Source organism: Bactrocera oleae, chromosome 2 (assembly GCF_042242935.1).
Source record: "Bactrocera oleae isolate idBacOlea1 chromosome 2, idBacOlea1, whole genome shotgun sequence".
NCBI classification, from domain to species: Eukaryota; Metazoa; Arthropoda; class Insecta; order Diptera; family Tephritidae; genus Bactrocera; species Bactrocera oleae.
This window is the reverse complement of record NC_091536.1, coordinates 96,764,145-96,782,804: the sequence shown is the minus strand read 5'-3', so window position 1 is coordinate 96,782,804 and position 18,660 is coordinate 96,764,145. Positions and strand designations below refer to the sequence as shown.

The window sequence follows — 18,660 nt, the reverse complement described above, 5'->3', positions numbered from 1 at the left end:
AGGCATAGAGAAGGCCTGTGGTGTTCTATTGAATAACAACATAACAGGTATAACTAGTTTCATTGAGAGCATCAAATAGTTTGAACGCAACGATGAAACGAGATAGCAATTATATTATATAAGGGTCTTACGATAATGCATCAAAAAGGCGCATCTAGCGCTAATTGACACTGGGAGGCTGCATTCTTACCTACTTACCTATGTATCTCGAATATGTTTCAAATACGAATTGTTTAATATTAGTTAAATTCTGTCGATAAGTTGCTGTTAGTTTTCTCTAAGCATTTAAGTTCGATATTGTATAATTATAGTCAAATAGTTATAAAAAATTAGTTAAATATTCAGGAGTTTCTCTTTGTGGGCATCAATATAGATTATAAGTTTTTATATTCTAGTTATAAATAATATCCTCATTTTTCAAATAGATATTGTTATCCAAAATCAATGTTGATATATATTATATGTATGCTTCAGTTGTACCCTATAGAATTTATGTAAATAAATCAAGTGATAATTAAACAACTTTTTCGTGTAGAAAAAATATTTTAACAACCATTGTTAGTTAGTGTAATATTTCTTCGAACTTCTGCAGACACATCGCTTACCTAAAATTAATAGTTTTTTTGAAATTCTGGAAATTAATTAATGAACATATATACACATAAAGTAAGTTAATTAATTTATTAATTATCTTTTATATTTTAGAAATATTAATTATAATGAATGTTTATGTCACCTAGCCACAAAATCGAAAATTCATCAGCAGCTTAAATTTTCTGCTTTTGTTTTCCCTGATGTTTCTTTTTTGGCGCTTCCTGTGTTTGTTTTCTGTGGTGTTTCTCTACTGCCGATTCGGCAGCTATTGCCAGAGGTAAAGTTTCGCTTTCAATATCCTTTGCAATAGTCAATTTGGTAACCTTTTCCAATTCCTTTATTGTCTGCATATATAATTTTTTCGCCAAAGCTATATCCCGACCATGCAGTGATGATTGTGCTACTTCGCAATCGCTAAAACAACAAAAGCAATATTAAATTAAATATTAAAGCAAAGTTCTTGTTTGCAAGCTCAGTAGCGAGTATGTGAGGGCTTCGTGTAGTCTACGTTGGGATAATAAAATATACATTGCATCTGCAGTGAGGATTATGAGTGGTTTTCAAATGCCGTTGCTAGGTGAGAGATCTCAACCTCAGTCAAAAAGCTTAAAGTTATCGGCAAAGTTCTTAGAAAAATTCTATACAGCTGGAGTTGTTAAAATGACCCTCGGCCACTATAATAATTTTAATATCTAACCAAATAGAGTGTCCACAGCACTCCTAAACATTTTTACTGGTATAAGCAACCAATACCATAGAAATAAAACTCGAAAATGTGTGAGTTTAAAACCTTATGCTGCAGGTGCACGTATCCTGAACTCACACTCAAATTATCACGATGTACAGTGTCGAGCTGCCGGGAGGTGTGCGCATTGGTAGGCGACTAATACTTACTTGAAATACTCGCCGCTTACGTTCTTGAGCTTCGGATCGGTGGCTAGACGTATGGCGCATTGTGCACCCTCAAATGGATTCTTCATGAACAGCCACATCCATGGGAAGGTCATCAATTTTACACTAATGGCGGACATTAGTGGCGAACTGAAACGAAACCAGAAGAAACGAAATGAATGAACATAAAAGAAGCAAAAGCACAAACAAATGAAAATGGCGAGATTATACGTATGCTTTTTGTAGTTGTTTCGTGGCCTTTGCTCAAATGTAAATGTAATCACGTAGATATACCTAAGAAGGTGCTATGCACGTGTGAAATTTACTGCCATTCGAAAACGACAATACACTTTGAAGTTCTTTATGCTTATGTATATGAGTGTGTGTGAATGAGCTAGTACCTGCTGCATTAAACTTTTCACTGAACTTCGCCTAATTAAATTCTAGTTTTAGAAGAAAATCGAGTAGAAATAATCACTTAAGTCTTTATATTTGAAATTTCCTTCGAGCTTTTCACAATCACGTGTCACAAATATTCAGTCACCTTTGTGGTCGGTATCGAAATATAGTATAGCAAATAGGATCAAGAAAACCGATTCTCGGAACAAGGCAATTGATGAAACCATATGAATATGCGCAACTAAAGGCCCATTCACATACAACTTTCCTCGCTTTGCGTGACAGTTCATAGTGAAACAACGAAGCGCAGAAAACGTGTTTCTCTACAATAAAACTGTCGACGGTTGCGTGGCAAAGTGTAAAAATATGAGAGTTCCCAACGTTTGGTTGGCTTGGAGTCTAAAACTTTTTATGTGAACGTACAGAAGCGTACATCGCACTTTTCTATCAAAACAAATGTATGACGCGAAGCAAAGCAAAAGTTCTATGTGAATTGGCCATTAGTGATTTTCTAGTGTTAATTAAAACAAAAGTTGAATTTTTTTATTTAAATATTTCCGGTATTATTAAATTATTGACCCATGGACCTATGTCCGCTAACTATATTCCTGTTTATTTACTTTACTTGATGTAGTATTGTAATAAATTGGGGAGATACCGCACACCTTTCGGTAATCAGCTCTATATTTGTCACTCCCGCTCTTTCTCTCTAACTAAACTCGACAGTTCTTCTCATATATGGTATATGTACACATATATTAATTAAAACATTTAGAAGCCTAATAAATTGCTGCAAAATGTCGCAACAACTAACTTAGGGACGTAAACATTGCAACATAATGTCGAATATACGAGTTTGTACTTCTCGAAATGAACAAATAATGTGGTAAAAAATACTGCGATTGCATAGCCTAGTTTCGGAATTTTATGCATGTACCAGTAAACAGCTGAAACAAAAAACGAAAACCCAAACAAATTACGACGACGACGAGGACGAAAGGGAAACAACCAAAAGTTGCAAGACAAAGGCTATGAATAAATTAACTTGAGAAATGTGCGGTCGAGGCTGAGGTGTGGCACAAGCAGATGGATCTGACCGGGGCAAAAGACGACAGACCTCACCAGCTACCCTAACTCGGACAATGAGCAAAACAGCAAGCGTTAAGCACAAATACTTTAAAATGCAGGAAAAGGAACGGAAATGCTGCAGAGAATCGTAATTAAATTTTAAAATGCGCAAATGAGTGACCTTTCGTATACCAAACTTACAAAATCGGGTCCAAATTGGTAACGAAATGATAAATATATACGAGTACATACTTGTATGTATATGTGCTATTTGAAGATCTAGTACCGTACTTATTAGAAAATCTGAAAGATTCTATCACATTATATTTTCACAGCAGTAGTCTTATATAGGAGTCTAATTTTGGCTCGAAATTGTCAAAAGTTTTTACATTCGGAGTGCTGAACTCTACTATTTGGAAGTCATGCTGTATATTTGAAAACATGAAATGTTTTTCAAAGCCACTAATCTTAAAGTGGGCGAGAACTAAATTTTTTGAAGGCTGAGATCTGAGATTTCAGAAAGGATGTCTGTAGGTAAAAAATTTATTTACTGAGTCCAATTTATTTATATACATATACTCTTGCAACATGTTGATACAGAGTACCATAGTTTAGTTCACCTAACGGTAGTTTATATCACCTGAAAAGAATCGAGAAAGATATGGAGTTAATATATAACATAAACGATCAGGCTGACGGGGCGAGTTCAAATCCAAATGTCTGTCTATCCGTCTGTCAAGCTGACAAAACGCTATTAATCGAAAACCTATAAAATGCCATAATTAACCACTAAAGCTACAATAATCAAATTCACTAAGCACAAATTCTATAAGAACCCCTACCGACAGTATGAAAATGCATGAAATCGCATTATAACCCCGTCCTCTCTCGTTATAACGGTTTTATTAAAAACTACTAAAAGCGCGATAAAGCAACGACTAAATACCCCCGAGATGGTATGAGAGGACTTTATAGGAGCCGCTGCCAAAATTGGATGATGGGCGTGGCACCGCCCTCTTTTAGGTGAAATCACATATCTCGGGATCTGCTCAACCGATTTCAACGAAATTCGGTATACTCGTATAACTCGTATAACATTATTATTGTTGCAGTCTGAAATGAGCGATTAGATAATTTAAGAGGGCTTCAGAATAGCCAATGTCAAATTAAGGTAATAGGCTTGGCACCGCCCTCATTTAGGTCAAAACCCAAATCTCGGGACCAACTTCAGTAGGTGATATTATCCTCAGCTTCCTACATTATAGTGCGAAAATGCGCTAAATCGGACAAAATCTACACCTACTTCCCATATAACACCATTTTAAATTCCATTTGACTTATCCAGTATACAAATAAAGAAAATGTAGACAAAGATAAAGAAGATGTAGACCAATCTGTGAAATACATTATTGAAATTCGAAAAAAGCTTTTTTATGATAATATTATGTTTGTATGTCTAAAATGGATTGAAACGAATTAATACTCCCTTTAGTTCCCATATACCTATTATAAAGATTTTCGAACTTCTGGCTGACTTTATTCCGTAAATATCGGCCAATATCTGAGTTATCTTAATAAAATTCAGTGAGCGAGTGTTCCTAATAACGATTTTTGTGCCTAAAATGGATAAAATCCGCTGAAAACTTGCCCCTACCCCTATATAACTGATATTCAGGATTTTCACATCCGGCTGGCTTTACTCCTTATATTATTGAAGATGGTAAGTCAGGTATCTCAATGAAACTCAGAGAGCATCCTTTTCTGTTAATAATACGTCGTAAAGACAAAAATAGATAAAATGAGGTCATACTACCCTTACCCCCCATATACGTAATAAATATGTAACGCAAGTTGCAAGAGTATAAAATGTTCGAAGGGGGAGTTGATTCCATTTTCAAATATAATTTCCTGTAGCAAAACTAACTCGAACACACAGAGAAAATGTGCTATGCCAACATTTTGCATATAAATATTTATAACAATGTACCAAAAAGTTCTGTAACTCCATGACCTACGGTTAAATACATTTGAATTTACTCCATAGGACATAGTGAGCGACAATAAGTAAAGCAAGCGCGGCTCTACACAAACCCACTACCTACACAGCAGACACCAGACAACGTCGTCGCATAAATGTAATGCCACAGAAAGCCTCGACTGCACACCACATGCCGCATGGCCGACATCCTATTACTTGCAACAGCTGCTGTTGTCACTGTTGTTATTGTTGTTATTAGGATATGCGAGCATTGGCCTTAAAACACACATAAATACAGTCACAGATGCTTAGGCGCGGCCAGAGGTAAATTGAAGGAGAAGCTTTACTCATCCCCGCTCCCGCAACGAAAGCATTCACTTCAGCACATACCTGAGCACGAACCGTGCGAGGGTTCACCGACATTTTCATCATCCGCAAAATGTATAAATAAATAATTAATACGTTTATCTCTTTTTCATTTGCGCTTTTCCGTGACTGTCATTTCAGCCGCTTTGTCTTGCATAAATACTCGCTCGGCACACATGCGGACACACACGAGCGTATGAAACGCTTCGAGACCCGATGCTTCCGCTCCTTTTGTGCCACGCATTATGTGCTTGTTGTTATTGCTGTTGTTTTTGTTTTCATTTCTCTACTAATAATCACCATAAAAAGCGTTAAGCTTTACAAATGTCGCCACTTTCCTTTCAGTCTTAACCGCCTTCCACCCCCTTGTCTCTATCCACCAACTTGCCTATTCATTATACGAGTGTTGCAGCTGTTGGCTTTTTATAATTTCGTGTTTGTTGTTGTTGTCGTTGTTGTTTTTGTCTTTGGTGTTGGGGCTAAGTAAAGTTCACGTAACTCAAGCGTGTTGCCAGCTGCTGCCGCTTTATGTGCCAATGCGGTTGTGTATGTGGCTGCCTGCCGCTGTATTACACCCGCTAATAAAAGACTCTAAGCAACAATATAGACGCATGCTGCAACAAAAAGGAAAGCACGCTTTCTAAGTTTGCGAAAACAAAGAGGATAATGAATAGATATATAGTATATATTCTGTGTTTGCAGGCATCCAATAAAGATCATAGAAGAAGTAAGTCATCAAGACCGGGACAAAAGTGATGCGACAGCATGGATTTTGAGACTTAAAACATACATCTGCATATACAGTTATGTAAACAAGGAAGGATTAAAAAATAATAATGCTCGATGTGCTAATGCTTTTCGCTTACTGCATATATAATTAGTTCCTGTTATGAATATATATGTGGAAGAGAAGTTGATGCGAGTGTGAGTAATCTTTATGAAACTCAGCGCACATTTATTTATTTTGGACTATCGAATTTAGCTACATAAGTAACGTCTAACTAAGTAATGTCTAAGTAATGGTTAGCCGAAACCACAGAGCACATTTGACTCTATTGTCTAAAATGTTTTGTATTGAATTTTTCAAAAATACCTTAAATATTTTTAATTTTGTCTGATGAGCGAGGGTTTTTGCTAATCTACAGCATTCTCATGATATAATGAAACATTGACGATAACACTATCAAAATGACTTTCATGTTTCTAGATATCAATGGAATGAGATTACTTCCCGTCTATTCTCAAACCATATTAAAGTTAGATTATAATAAACAAAAAACTGATGTAATACTTTTAAATGCACTTAATTCTTACTATTTTGAAATCAGAAATGATGAAGTATTAGGTTTATATTCTGGTATTCAATGGACGTTTGAGTTCAATTTTTATCAGTTCGAATATCAATAGCGAATCGAAACCAAATCCCAGCTCTGTTGCTGACTTTAACTAAGGGAGAAGGCGCTCTGTATTCGAAACTCTCAGTCCTACCTTTAACAATCTCAATAAACACTAGAGGCAACTTTTGATTTTCTTCTGAAATTATCACTTCGAATCGGTTTATTCACACTTCCAAATTCATGATATAAATTCGTCAATCCTTTACAATACTTACAGGTGCTTAAAAAGGTTTTCCTCCCTTACTTATTCAACTCTCCAGCTTAAGAATCGGTAGCCGATGGCATGATTTATTCACAGCAGTTTCGTTGCTTCTGTAGTTGGTGTTGTGTCTTAGTGCACATGTACTCACAAATACACACATATATGGTACATATACATATAATTTTTATATAAATGTAAATGTAATCATACTGAAGGTTGGCAATCCAAACGGTGGCAAAGACGGCCTTCCAATTTACTTATGTGTTTGTGCGCCTGTGTGCGTACGTTGTTAGGCTTGTCATGCGTTGCAAATTGTAATGACGCATGTTAACACTTTTCGTATTTTTCCATGCAACATGATAAATTGCTGCTTGTGACGAACGACACGCTTGGATTGCAAATTTTGACTAGCACTTAATCTTTTAGCGAGAATTTTTCAATTCAATTCTATAGAAATTCTTTCCTTTTGGTATAACGAGATACAAATGCATTTATGCTAACATAATAACAACATAATAAAAATATGCATGTAAATATAATGCGATTAAACGAAATCTTTCAAAAAAATGTTCCATATATTTGCTTTGCTTTTGCCAATAAACATGGAAGTCCGCTTGGGTCGTCTGAAAAGCATTGCCGGTCGAGAGCTTCAGGTGCTTTGGACGATGGCATACAATAGTTTTTAACTATCTACCTCGTAAGCGTATTTAAGTTTAACGTTTAATTTTGAAAGGTAGATGGTGCCACCTATGACTATTTTAAGCTACGAATGTTTCGAATGATCACTGAAGCTTTGCAATTTACAAACATATCTTGAACATACTCGTATCCATCCATATCCAAATATCCGAGCCAAAGAGGAAGAATTTATTGGAATATTTGGTCGTACATGTACATACCTATACATTACGACTATAAGGTGGTATTCCTTTATTCGTAATTTCAAGAATGCATATATGTGTGTATGTTTATATTATTCAGAAATAAATGTAGTTGGCATTTTATACAGAGGTGTTAAAGCCGTAGTGCATTTAGTCTAGCCGTTTTGTTGGGCAACCCTGGCTTGAAACATATGCGAGTAAAATATGCGATGATAAATTGTTTTAAAATAGCGGCTATTCGCAATAATACATTTTAGCTTTATTTGGTTGCAAATCGTCACTGCACTCCACTATCCTATAACTTATTATCAATTAAATAAATATTTTAGAACTAAAAAAATATATATAGGTTTAATGGGAGAAATATGTATGTATGTGCAGTGAAAAAAACAATTAGGACAGGGAGATGGTTTGACTTAGAAGTGACTTATCTCCAAAACCATTAAAATTTTTGAGTTGCATACAAAAGTGAAAAAAGTCCGTTTTATTAATTTTCACAATGTAATTGAAATGTATTTTTAGAAATGCGGTTTTCTCCAAGAAATTTTAAAATTCATTTTCGAAAACAAAAAAAAACTTGTACGGGTTGCATAAATTGACATTTTAACACTCTTCAAGGAAAATTACTACTTTGTATGCACAGATTTGCGCACTCTAATAGTTAACAGTCTTTTATTCATAGAATGCACCAAATAAATTTGCCCATATTTGCTGAAGAGCAGCCATAACATCTTTTTTACTTTTTTTAACTTTACGCTCTCGTAACTTCGTCTCTTCATAAGCCCACGAGTGTTTCATGGGATTGATGTATGGACTCTGGGGAGAATGCAGCAGTACTTTGTTTAAGTTGTACAACAACCATTCCTGAATTTGAGTTTAGCTGTTGACATCGCCAAATTATTTTTTAATGTTGTTTAGTAGCCCTTTCTTTACATAATTCCTTCGATGAAAATAAGGTTACCCACGCAATTGGCTTCCACTGCATTTCTTTTGCTACCTGGCTTGTTTCCTAATGTTTACGCACTAAAATTAGGTGAAATCAAGGAGTTCCGAACAGTTTGAGGGTGGACTTTTGCAATTTCAGCTTCCTCCAACTATTTCGGGGTGTTCCTTGACACTTTACTTTCAGCCTGTGGCGTGCAAAGTTTTTGGGCATTCCACTACCATCAAGCTTACCAATTCCACCAGTCTTTTTGAATTAAACAATAATGAACAAAATTACTCGCGAAATAGGCAATATTAAAAAAAAATATATATTTTCGCTTTAACGGAATCACTGTTAGCCAACCAGTGCTTTTGTGTATGTTTTTGTGTAAGCGCAAATCCAAAACGGAAGCTCGTAAATTTTATTTTATACGCCCTGCAACTTTAAAATGTTCAATAAGTTTTCGAAGCATTTTATTGCGTTCATATTTCAATTTCGCACATTCGAAACGTTAACACTGATTGATGAAATATTCACAAGCATCTGGTTGGCAGCCCATTTGCTTGGTCGAAAATAAAAATTTATATTTTATTGAAAAATATTTGCTTTATTTGAACCTAAAACCTTAAGTATTTTTGACTTATATTTTGAGCCTAAAAATTACTGAAAATTTAATGACTTAAAAATGAAAAACATGTCATATCTTAATATTCTTATGAAAGCAACAAACAACGCCTCGTAAAATAAAATAATATTTGGTAACATTAACATCGACTACCAGCATGGGTTCCTTTATAAACAAAATGGTTATTGATGAAGTGATGGCGGTACAGGGCTTTGCTTTCGAAAACACCGCGCTCTTAACCAGCTCAAGCAGCAACAACAGCAGCTGTCCCCTATGAGTAACATCAACGCTACTTACACAGGAAACACACAAAAGACACATGTGCCCCCCTCGCACACGCAGCCACTCACATGATACGCTAGAACTCACGGTGCAAATGCGAATTTTTGGCGCATCGCTCGGAATTTTAATTACTACGACTCTTAGAGTTGTTGTGATCGAAATCGTGCACACTTTGTCGGAATGGCACAATAACCAGCTTGTTGACGGACCGACAACACCACCGTAAACATGCACCGACAACTGCAGCGACCGCGACGGAAGCGCCGAAAGCAATTTGCCGTTGCCTCGCCAGACGCCCTAAGATATGCTACAACCTCAGCAGGCACCCGCATGTGTCGGCATCGACCATTTGTTGGTGTGTTGGTGGATTGTTGTGTGTGCGTAAGGAAATGTTAAGAGCTTTGCTTGACACAAATTGTTTACCACCCCGAAACTCGCGCCTTCAGCTTTCCGCTAGTTGACAAGTAACGCCCCTCACAGTGTCTTTGGGGTCCCTGTTTTGGCAAAGAGATTTATGCGCTGTCGGTTGCTTAATAAATATTCAGTTGACGGCGCAGGAACAGCGAATTGCCAGAGCATCAACAGCAAAAGCAACAACAACCGTTAGAATGCATTCTCAGCAGAAGCTGTTCTTTGAAAGGCTCAGGCGCACAGGCAATTAAATGCAAATGCTCAGCTCACGCAGGCACACAAAACACAGCAAGTACACACACACGCGCACTCACGCATGTGCACTCTAACCTTACTTGCTCCTTTATTTGAGATACAATTGTTAATCCTTTTTGCTGTTTTGCACACAATTTATGATTTTCACTCGCAAGGCGTGTGCTGATTTGCTTTCGCTGCGTTTGGCTGCTTTAGCTGCTTTCGGCGTTCATTTTGGAATTTACATAAAATCAAGAGATTGAAGTGCAAACCCATTGGGGTGTGATACATTGACACGGCAGTGTATGCAGAATGCCATTAAGGCATGCGCATGGCTGTGTGCAATTTTATGGAATAATTATTTCTGCATGTAGCCACGAGTACCAGGATTAGACATTTTTTGCAAATTAAATTTTTATGGATATCTAGTGCTTTTCAAGCTTATGTATAATTTTAATTCGAAGGTAGTCCTTTGGTAAAATAGAGGTCAATATGAGAAAACTTGGAAGGAATGTTGTATAAGATATGGATTTAAGGAGAACATTTCTGGCGATATTGCTTCTCTAACCTTTTAAATGGAGGCTTAAGGAGCACACACATATTTAATATTTATTTAAATTTTATTTAGTCTATTTAAATATTTTTTGAGTTACAGCCTTCTAAAGTGTAGCTGCTCAGTTCAATCATCGCTATTAGTTTATCTTTAAATGAGTTTTACTCGACACTGCATTTTCCGAATTTGCTGCAGTGATTATTCGGAGACAAATGATCCGTTCACTAAACATTTTTCTTTCTTTTGTCTCGTATATAGTCCTGCATACAATGAGCAACCAGTTTTTTGATCTAATCAAAAAACAAGGTTTGGCAGGATAAAAACGACTAAAAATTTGTGAAAAATTAAATTATTTTTAAAACGCCGCCATTTTGTGAATTTTTGATTTATTTTTAACCACAGGTCATTGTACGAGCTATATCTTTTAGAAAGAATTTATTTGGGTTTAATACACGTAGAAGACAGGAATCACTCGAAGATCGCGCAAAGTTCGAAAAATATTAAATTTGTTTTCAAAACTTTTTCCGTATATTTTTAAAATATATAGAAATATGCCCTTAAAATTTAAAAGCAATTGATCCAATAGTTGGTTTGTTTTTATAATTCCCAAAAATCGTCTAATTTCGCGAGCTTCTTAAATGAATTATATGTACGTCGCAAACAATGAACTAATACTCCTCGTTTCGACTGATTACACTTGCGTGTTCAAAAAGTGTTATGCTTGAATAGTGAAGATAATTGAGAAGTAAAATCTTGTATTGACTAACTAACCTAACATCACAAAGGGTCTAATGATGGCCACCTGCGGTCTGGCGCTCTTGCACGTCTCTTTTCAACCAACCAACCTAACATCACATAGACCTGACATTCCCAATACTACTTGAGCTGTTTTGATCGATCGATCATGCCACAAACCAAAAACTGCTGTCCTTGTATAAGAGTATTCATCTTAACTATGGTAGATTGCAGTCATAACCTTTCATCCAATCATTTGCAATTTATTGGTCCCATTATGGCTCAAGCATAATCAACGGTCAAGTACTGGTTCGCTGAATTTTGGCCAGAAGTGGCAGTAACGCCAGAAACCATCGCGAAAGTTCGTGAAATTACGTTGGGTGGCAATAAAATGAAATTGAGTGGGTTATTTAAGCCATGTGTTAGAAAAAAAACGGTGAACACTGATGTCAGAGAGCTCAGGAATAGGTACTCTGGCTTGAACTATTTATATAAAATGTTCTATAAATAAATTTATTTCATGGGGGCATTAATTCCTATTGTTAGCCAGATTTTGCAATTTTGCTTAGCATTTAAGCAATCAACTTCATTATTAAATAAATTACATAATAAAATAAATTAAAAAGAACATTTCTTAAAGCTCCGCCGTAAAAACAAAATCAATTAGCTTTTAGCAAGTGAAAAAATAAAAATAATATTTAATTGCAGGCTCAACTTACTTGCGTAAATGGCCCGTGCTGCGCACAAGCCCCGGTGTGCAACAATTGACCGTCAGTGGAGTGCCTGTGAAAAACGAAATAAAGCATGTGAACAGCCACATAAACACAAAAGGAAAAAGAAAAATAAAGCAGGCAAAGTAAAACGAAAATATGAAAAGCGCAAGAACGATTTAAACTCAATTAAAATCACTTTGGCAAAACGTGTTGAAGTTACTAGCAAGGGCAGCAAACAACACGCCCCGCCGAAATAAACAAAGGCAATAAAGAACAGCAACAGCCACAAAGAAAGAACAAGCACCGCCAAGAGCTAAGCCAACAAGGTAACTGACTATGCAAACAGGGTGGTGGCGCCTCTATCCTCCGCCCCGCAAAAAATACAAAGGTTCGCGCTTTGCTGTTGATGCACAAGGCTGTGCGGCATTTTGCCAAACTTTTTCCCCAACCATAAATACATACAAACATGTTGATAAATATGTCGGGAAATTGTTCCCTGAACCTTTTTGCTTGTAATACCGGTGTGTGTGCGGCCCCACCCTCTATATGGATCATATGGTATGTATATAAGTGTGTGTGTGCACTTACCTTTCATTTGACGCGCCAGCCAACGCGTTGCCAGCATCACGGCCAGCTTGGAGTGAGCAAAAGCGTCACGTGCATGGAACTTCACCGACCAAGTGCCCACATTTAGTGGATCGTCGAAATCGATTTTGGCCGCGGCATGGGCATGTGCCGTCACATTTATCACGCGCCCGCCGCTGGGCGAGCGTCGCAAGTGCGGCAGCAGCAGCTGTGTCAGCAGAAAATGCGATAGATAATTCACCTGCAGATGCTCTTCGTAGCCGTCGACGGTGCGCCCGCTTAGTGAGCCGAATATAATGCCCGCATTGTTTATCAACACATCGATGCGCTCGAATTCGCCGGTGATGCGACGCGCAAACCGATGCACGCTTTCAAAGGAGCGCAAATCCAGATAGCGCGCCTCCACAAAGAACTCCTCCTCCGCATCAGCGCCGATGCGCTGGCACGCTAGCTCGCGCTTAATGACCCTTGCCATGCGCTCCGCCGCGGCCATGTTGCGGCAGGCCAACACAATGCGGCCACCACGCGCGCCAAGCGCTTTGGCAATCTCCAGGCCGATGCCGCTATTCGCGCCCGTCACAATAACTATTTGATCGCGTATTTGATTGTCGTTGGGACAGCGCTGGCCGCTCATCAGCGTACTGCAAAAAAGAGTAGCGTTTTATTGACATGTGCGTGAGGTGTGAAGAGGAGGGAGAAGGAGAGGTATTTGCAAGGTATGTGCAAATGTGGTGAATAGTTGGATCAACAGCGCTTTAATTTGGTCAATGTGTTGTTGCAACAACACGGTTGTGCGGTTTGCCGCTGGAGTGCATTCCCTCTGGCTGCCACGCCACGCGCCTCTGCGTTGCATGCACCAGTGGAGGTGGCACGGCGTAAAATCGCTAATTAATGAACAGTTTGAACAAGCAACGTGACATTTAGAGACACACGCACACACACCTGCATAGGCGTAATCGTGTCGCCTCCTCTGACCGCAGCGCTGCACACACGCACTGCAGTGCTGGCGTAAATGCAAGTTGCATGTCACATGTTGCGGCTTAGCAATTACATTGACATCCAGTCAGCCTTGTGTTTATTGTTTTAATTGTCCTTCGGTGTGTGCTTTCTTCTGTGGTGTTTAGCTCAATTAACCTTCAAAGCTATCAATTGGATTTTCTGCTCTCATCGTAATGCTGTATTGAAATGCTGAGTAATTCTGATTTATTTTACAAAAACAATGATATCTCGCAGTTAAATATATCGAGCACGAAATACAAAAGAGTCACAACTCGAAAAATGACAAATGTTCAGGAGGAGCAAAAAACAGTTACCTTATATATTATTGAAATTTTACAGTCAATCGTCGTCCACAATGTCGAATATCTTCTTTAAAGAGCGTCTTACTCAAATATTATTGATTTTATAGTTTAACAGAGAAATTGAAATACATTCTTGAGTTGCAACATCACATAACAGTGTGACAAAAGTGACACATTCCAAATAATAGAGATGATTAAACTCACTTTTTTCACATAAAGAGACACAACTGTGCATACAGAATACAGCAGAAGTTTTACGATTTAAGTATTTCAACAATATCAACTCAACTAAAAAGAGCACTCTGTTAATTTTGCACAAGCGAGGCGAACGACGAAATTAACACAAAAGTAGACCTAACGGTGATTTTCCAGTTATGTAGGATAGTGATGATTCATTTAACAATTTTTTGAGTTGTGACTCTTTCGTATTTTGTGTGCGATATATATATTTTAAACAGCTACACGCGATTCGGCTTTCTCTGAGTGCAAAAAGAGGGTAAAACGATTTTAAGCTAAACAAAGGTTGTCAAAAGTTGTGAGAAACTGCGCACAGAAAACTATTTTTAAATTTTTAGTTGAATTATTCAACTATAATAATAAATAATCTGGTATGGCTTTTAAAATCTTTGCAATATTCTCCAAAATATATATATTATTAGGGCGCTAGCATAAATTTCTAATATGTACTATCAGCCAAATTTTATACTGTCTGTAACATTGAAACCGAAAACACGGAAACGGAATCGGAAATTTACCAATTTTAGACATTCGTGTTTTGAACGAGAATCAAAAATTAAAGTATTATATATCATTGGTTATATTTACTATAGAGCATAGTGCTTGGAGTAAAATTTTGAGTCTAAGTAGAGTAAAAATCTTTTGGAAGTTATTGAATGTGTTTTGGAGAAGAGAAAACCCCTACTGCCAGTGAGTAGGTAGTATATCATCGAAAAAGTAAAATAAACTGTGGTCATAAATCATCCTGTTAGCACTGGTTATCTTTCGAAAACCTCAGTTATTCCTAATAATATCTCTCTTGAAACGAGTAAATCCTCTTTTACTGAAGTAGTGGGAATAAAGTTCCTTCTTGCTTCGTATATAAACCTTGTTCTTTTTTTACTTTATTGAAAAACGAACAGATAGTAAAGGCTTTATAAGGGATGCGTGGACACCAGATCAAATAAAGCAATCGTTTCTTGACAGTTGATAGTTTTCTGTACCGTTGTATGTTTCCTGAAGCAATGGAGTAATTTTTAAAAGCGAAAGCAGTCTGGGTGAAATCCGTTGAAATCATAAACTGTCTGATTATAGTCCGAACAGGGTATATTAGGTTTCCAGAAGGAAACGTCGGATACCCTATAAAATATATACATAAATGATCAGCATGATGAGCTGAGTTGATTTAGTCATGCCCGTCTGTCTGTTTGTATATACGCGAACTAGTCCCTAAGTGTTTAAGTTACCGATTTGAACTTCTGCACTTGTCCTTTCCTCACTAAGAAGCTGCTAACGACCGATATCGGACCACTACAGCATATAACTGCCATACAAACTGAACGATCGGAATCAAGTGTTTGCATTGAAAACTTTTTCATTTGACAAGAGATCTCCTAGAAATTTGGAACACATCATTATCTAAGGCAGTAATTGAATCTCCGAAGAAATTGTTCAGATCGAACTACTGTAGCATATAGCTCTCAAAGAAGCTGAACGATCGGAATCAAGTTCGTCTAAGGAACCTTTTGTATTTGTGAAGGGTTATATTGCTTCGGTTCAACCGAATTTACCGTTTTTTCTTATTTTTAATTAATTTAAAAGAAATTTTGAACTCTCTTATGGAAGAAATGAACGACGATTGGATCTGTAAATGTTATGTTTTACTTTCAAATGATCTGAACCCCAATGTGCATATTGTCAATTCAGTCAGTAATTGGTGGTTCAGATTCTAATATGTGTGTGGAAATTTCCAGCAGTTTGTATTGGTAGCCACAGTCGTTCAAACTTCACTTTCAACACCTTTACAGAAAAATTTTATAAGCGTCATAGTCGGCTGAATACATACACAACTATCGAATGATTTACTATTTTAGAGAAATTGGTGTGTTCGCGTATATTTTTTGTCATATAAAAATGCACATAAATTTCAAGTTATTTAATTTATTCCAACCACACTGCACTTTCTACACCGCTTTCTCGTATTTCACAAAAAAAAAAAAATTGAGTGAATTTTGCATATGAACATTGTTGGAAGTCATCGATTCAATTATTTATTTTGAATAGCTGCGAAAACTGTGCGCGCAATGTGGCACGGCTTCAATTTCACACACTTACCGCACCATTATAACGACACCGAACACAATCGCGGCAATGGTCGGCCACCAGGTTTTGAATGGGTCAGCATTTTCGAAGAGGGACAACAGTTTATCCATTTTTGCTGGTGTGGCACTTTTGCCGCGTGGCCGCTTTCACGAGTATGCACGTCAGTGGTAAATAGCAGTACAGCGATTAAAAAAAAAATAAAAGCTCAAATGCGTACACTTTTAAACGTGGCGTTATTGCGTTGCTAAATCCTTGTGTTGCATGATACTCATTCCATTTAATAGCACACTTGCGCGCCTGCTGCTAGGATGTGTCGCTTGTGAAGCGTCCTCACGTATGCCGCACGCCCACACGCTCAAATACAGAAAAATGCGCCGTTAACATACGCGTTTGGGTTTGACAGGATTGCGAGTACAATGAAATGTTAAAAAATGTTATTGTTTTATTAGTTTTGCTTTTGTAATTCGAACTGCTTTTCCGTTTTATTACTTGATCGATACGGTGCGCCTCGAATCACTCGCACGCAATGAATGAGCGCACAGAACTTCTGCCACTAACGCGCCACGCCGCCATTTGCCCGGCTCTGAGCTCGTTAAATTATGAGTTCCCCTCTGCTGGTGGCATTCCCGCTCCCCTCGCACTTTGTGGTTGAATGAAATTTATGTGCGCACTGACCACCGTCCATCCCTGAAAAGCTAGTCGAAAAGGGGTGAGCTGATTCACAAGTGCAAAGCAATATAGTTAAAGTGAAGCTACTGAAAATAATGAGGTCAACTATTTTTTCACTTCTTAGGTCTCAAGCGTGAATTCAAATTTTTTCTATCTAACAAGTATAACACACTGTGCATTGAGTTTAGTCGCTCCGATCTCAGTCCACGCCGGGTTGTAGGGCAAGTGATAGGAAAATTTTACAACTACAATCACAACCAATAATTCCAGTTTTATGCCTTTGCATTTCACTGCTGTCCATGATTTTTCAATTTCTCGCCCGCATTACATTCTTTATTCGACAATTCACCACGACAATCTCATTTTAAATTGCCATTCCCACTACGAGTACAACCTCAAAACTAAGCTGCGCTACCAGAATGCAGCAGCCAAAGAGCTCAACTGGGGGTGCATCGATGGCCTGGCTTCACTCAATTGACATGGAGAAGTCAGTGCAAGAAGGCAGAAACGGCTGGCAATTGAATTTAAATGGAGTGCTTTGCAAAGCGACCGGCAAAAGTCAGTCAGGCAGACATGTGAACACCGGAACGCATAATGAAGGAGGCACGGTATTGGCAAGGCACTGCTACATGAACCATCTTATGTCATGGCACTCAATGCATATTTTCTATTTAAGCTAGATTCAATGAGAATCCATTGGGCTGTTCTTCAGGCACATGAGAGTTTGTGGTTACCCAGTGAACAATTTTGCAAAATCTTGAATGTAGACTTAATCAGATCAAGCTACGAGAGAGAGCACTTTGTACGCATTTTTTGTACATCAAGTTTTATTAAAAGCAATGTCGATCTAAAAAATTTTTATACTTATCTCCGTCCAGTGCGAAGTTCTCATCATGCTCTTGTTAAGCGTTTCGATTATAGCTTCCTTTAAACAGCTGATATATTTTATGAGTTTCTTACACGACGAGAAGCCACCCAATAGCAATAAATGACGCATTTACTTAACATTAAAAGGTACACATATCTCTCAGGGACTAATATAAATTTATATAAAATGATATGGAAAGCGTGGAAAAAACTAACGTAAATCATAACAGAACAGCTAACTATTCTCTTCGCTTCCATGCACTTCGATTCGTTTCTCTGTGATTCCAGTGCGTTTCGCCAATCTTTTGTTTTACATCATTACGAGTATTGACTATCCAACGCATAATACTGATATGCCGTTACTGATACCTTTACCTCTTTGAAGAGATTCTATATGTTGTCACTTGAATACAAAGCTGCTGAAACAACAATAACAAAAGAAATGCATGTGAAAAATAAACGATAGGGCTGAAGCCATTCGTTTTTTTGTTTGCAGTCTGTGATTTTTTATTTATTGTACTTCAGCCCTAGTTTTTGGGTGCAGGAATGTTTTAATATAATTAATAAATATTTTGTTTGTGGTGGCAACTCAGCAGTATATGATGCAATGGGGCACATTTAATTTTTTACATCCGGTCTGACAATTGACTTGGGTCGGCCTCTAT

At 37.5% G+C, this 18,660-nt stretch overlaps 1 protein-coding gene across 2 annotated transcripts; it reads right to left on the bottom strand.

Moving 5' to 3' along the window:
• Positions 1-720: 720 nt before the first annotated feature.
• Positions 721-17,469, bottom strand: naz (nazgul). 2 transcript variants are annotated; one of them, XM_014230694.3, is made up of 5 exons: positions 16,472-17,469; positions 12,843-13,480; positions 12,261-12,324; positions 1,489-1,635; positions 721-1,008 (listed from the first exon to the last, which is right to left on the bottom strand). In XM_014230694.3, the coding sequence occupies exons 1-5, from the start codon at positions 16,567-16,569 to the stop codon at positions 768-770; spliced, it is 1,188 nt and encodes a 395-aa protein (XP_014086169.2). In that variant the 5' UTR covers positions 16,570-17,469; the 3' UTR covers positions 721-767. The 2 variants fall into 2 exon arrangements, with proteins under 2 accessions (XP_014086169.2, XP_036213228.2); XM_036357335.2 differs by lacking the exon at positions 16,472-17,469 and adding an exon at positions 13,782-14,596.
• Between the last annotated feature and the right edge of the window lie 1,191 nt (positions 17,470-18,660).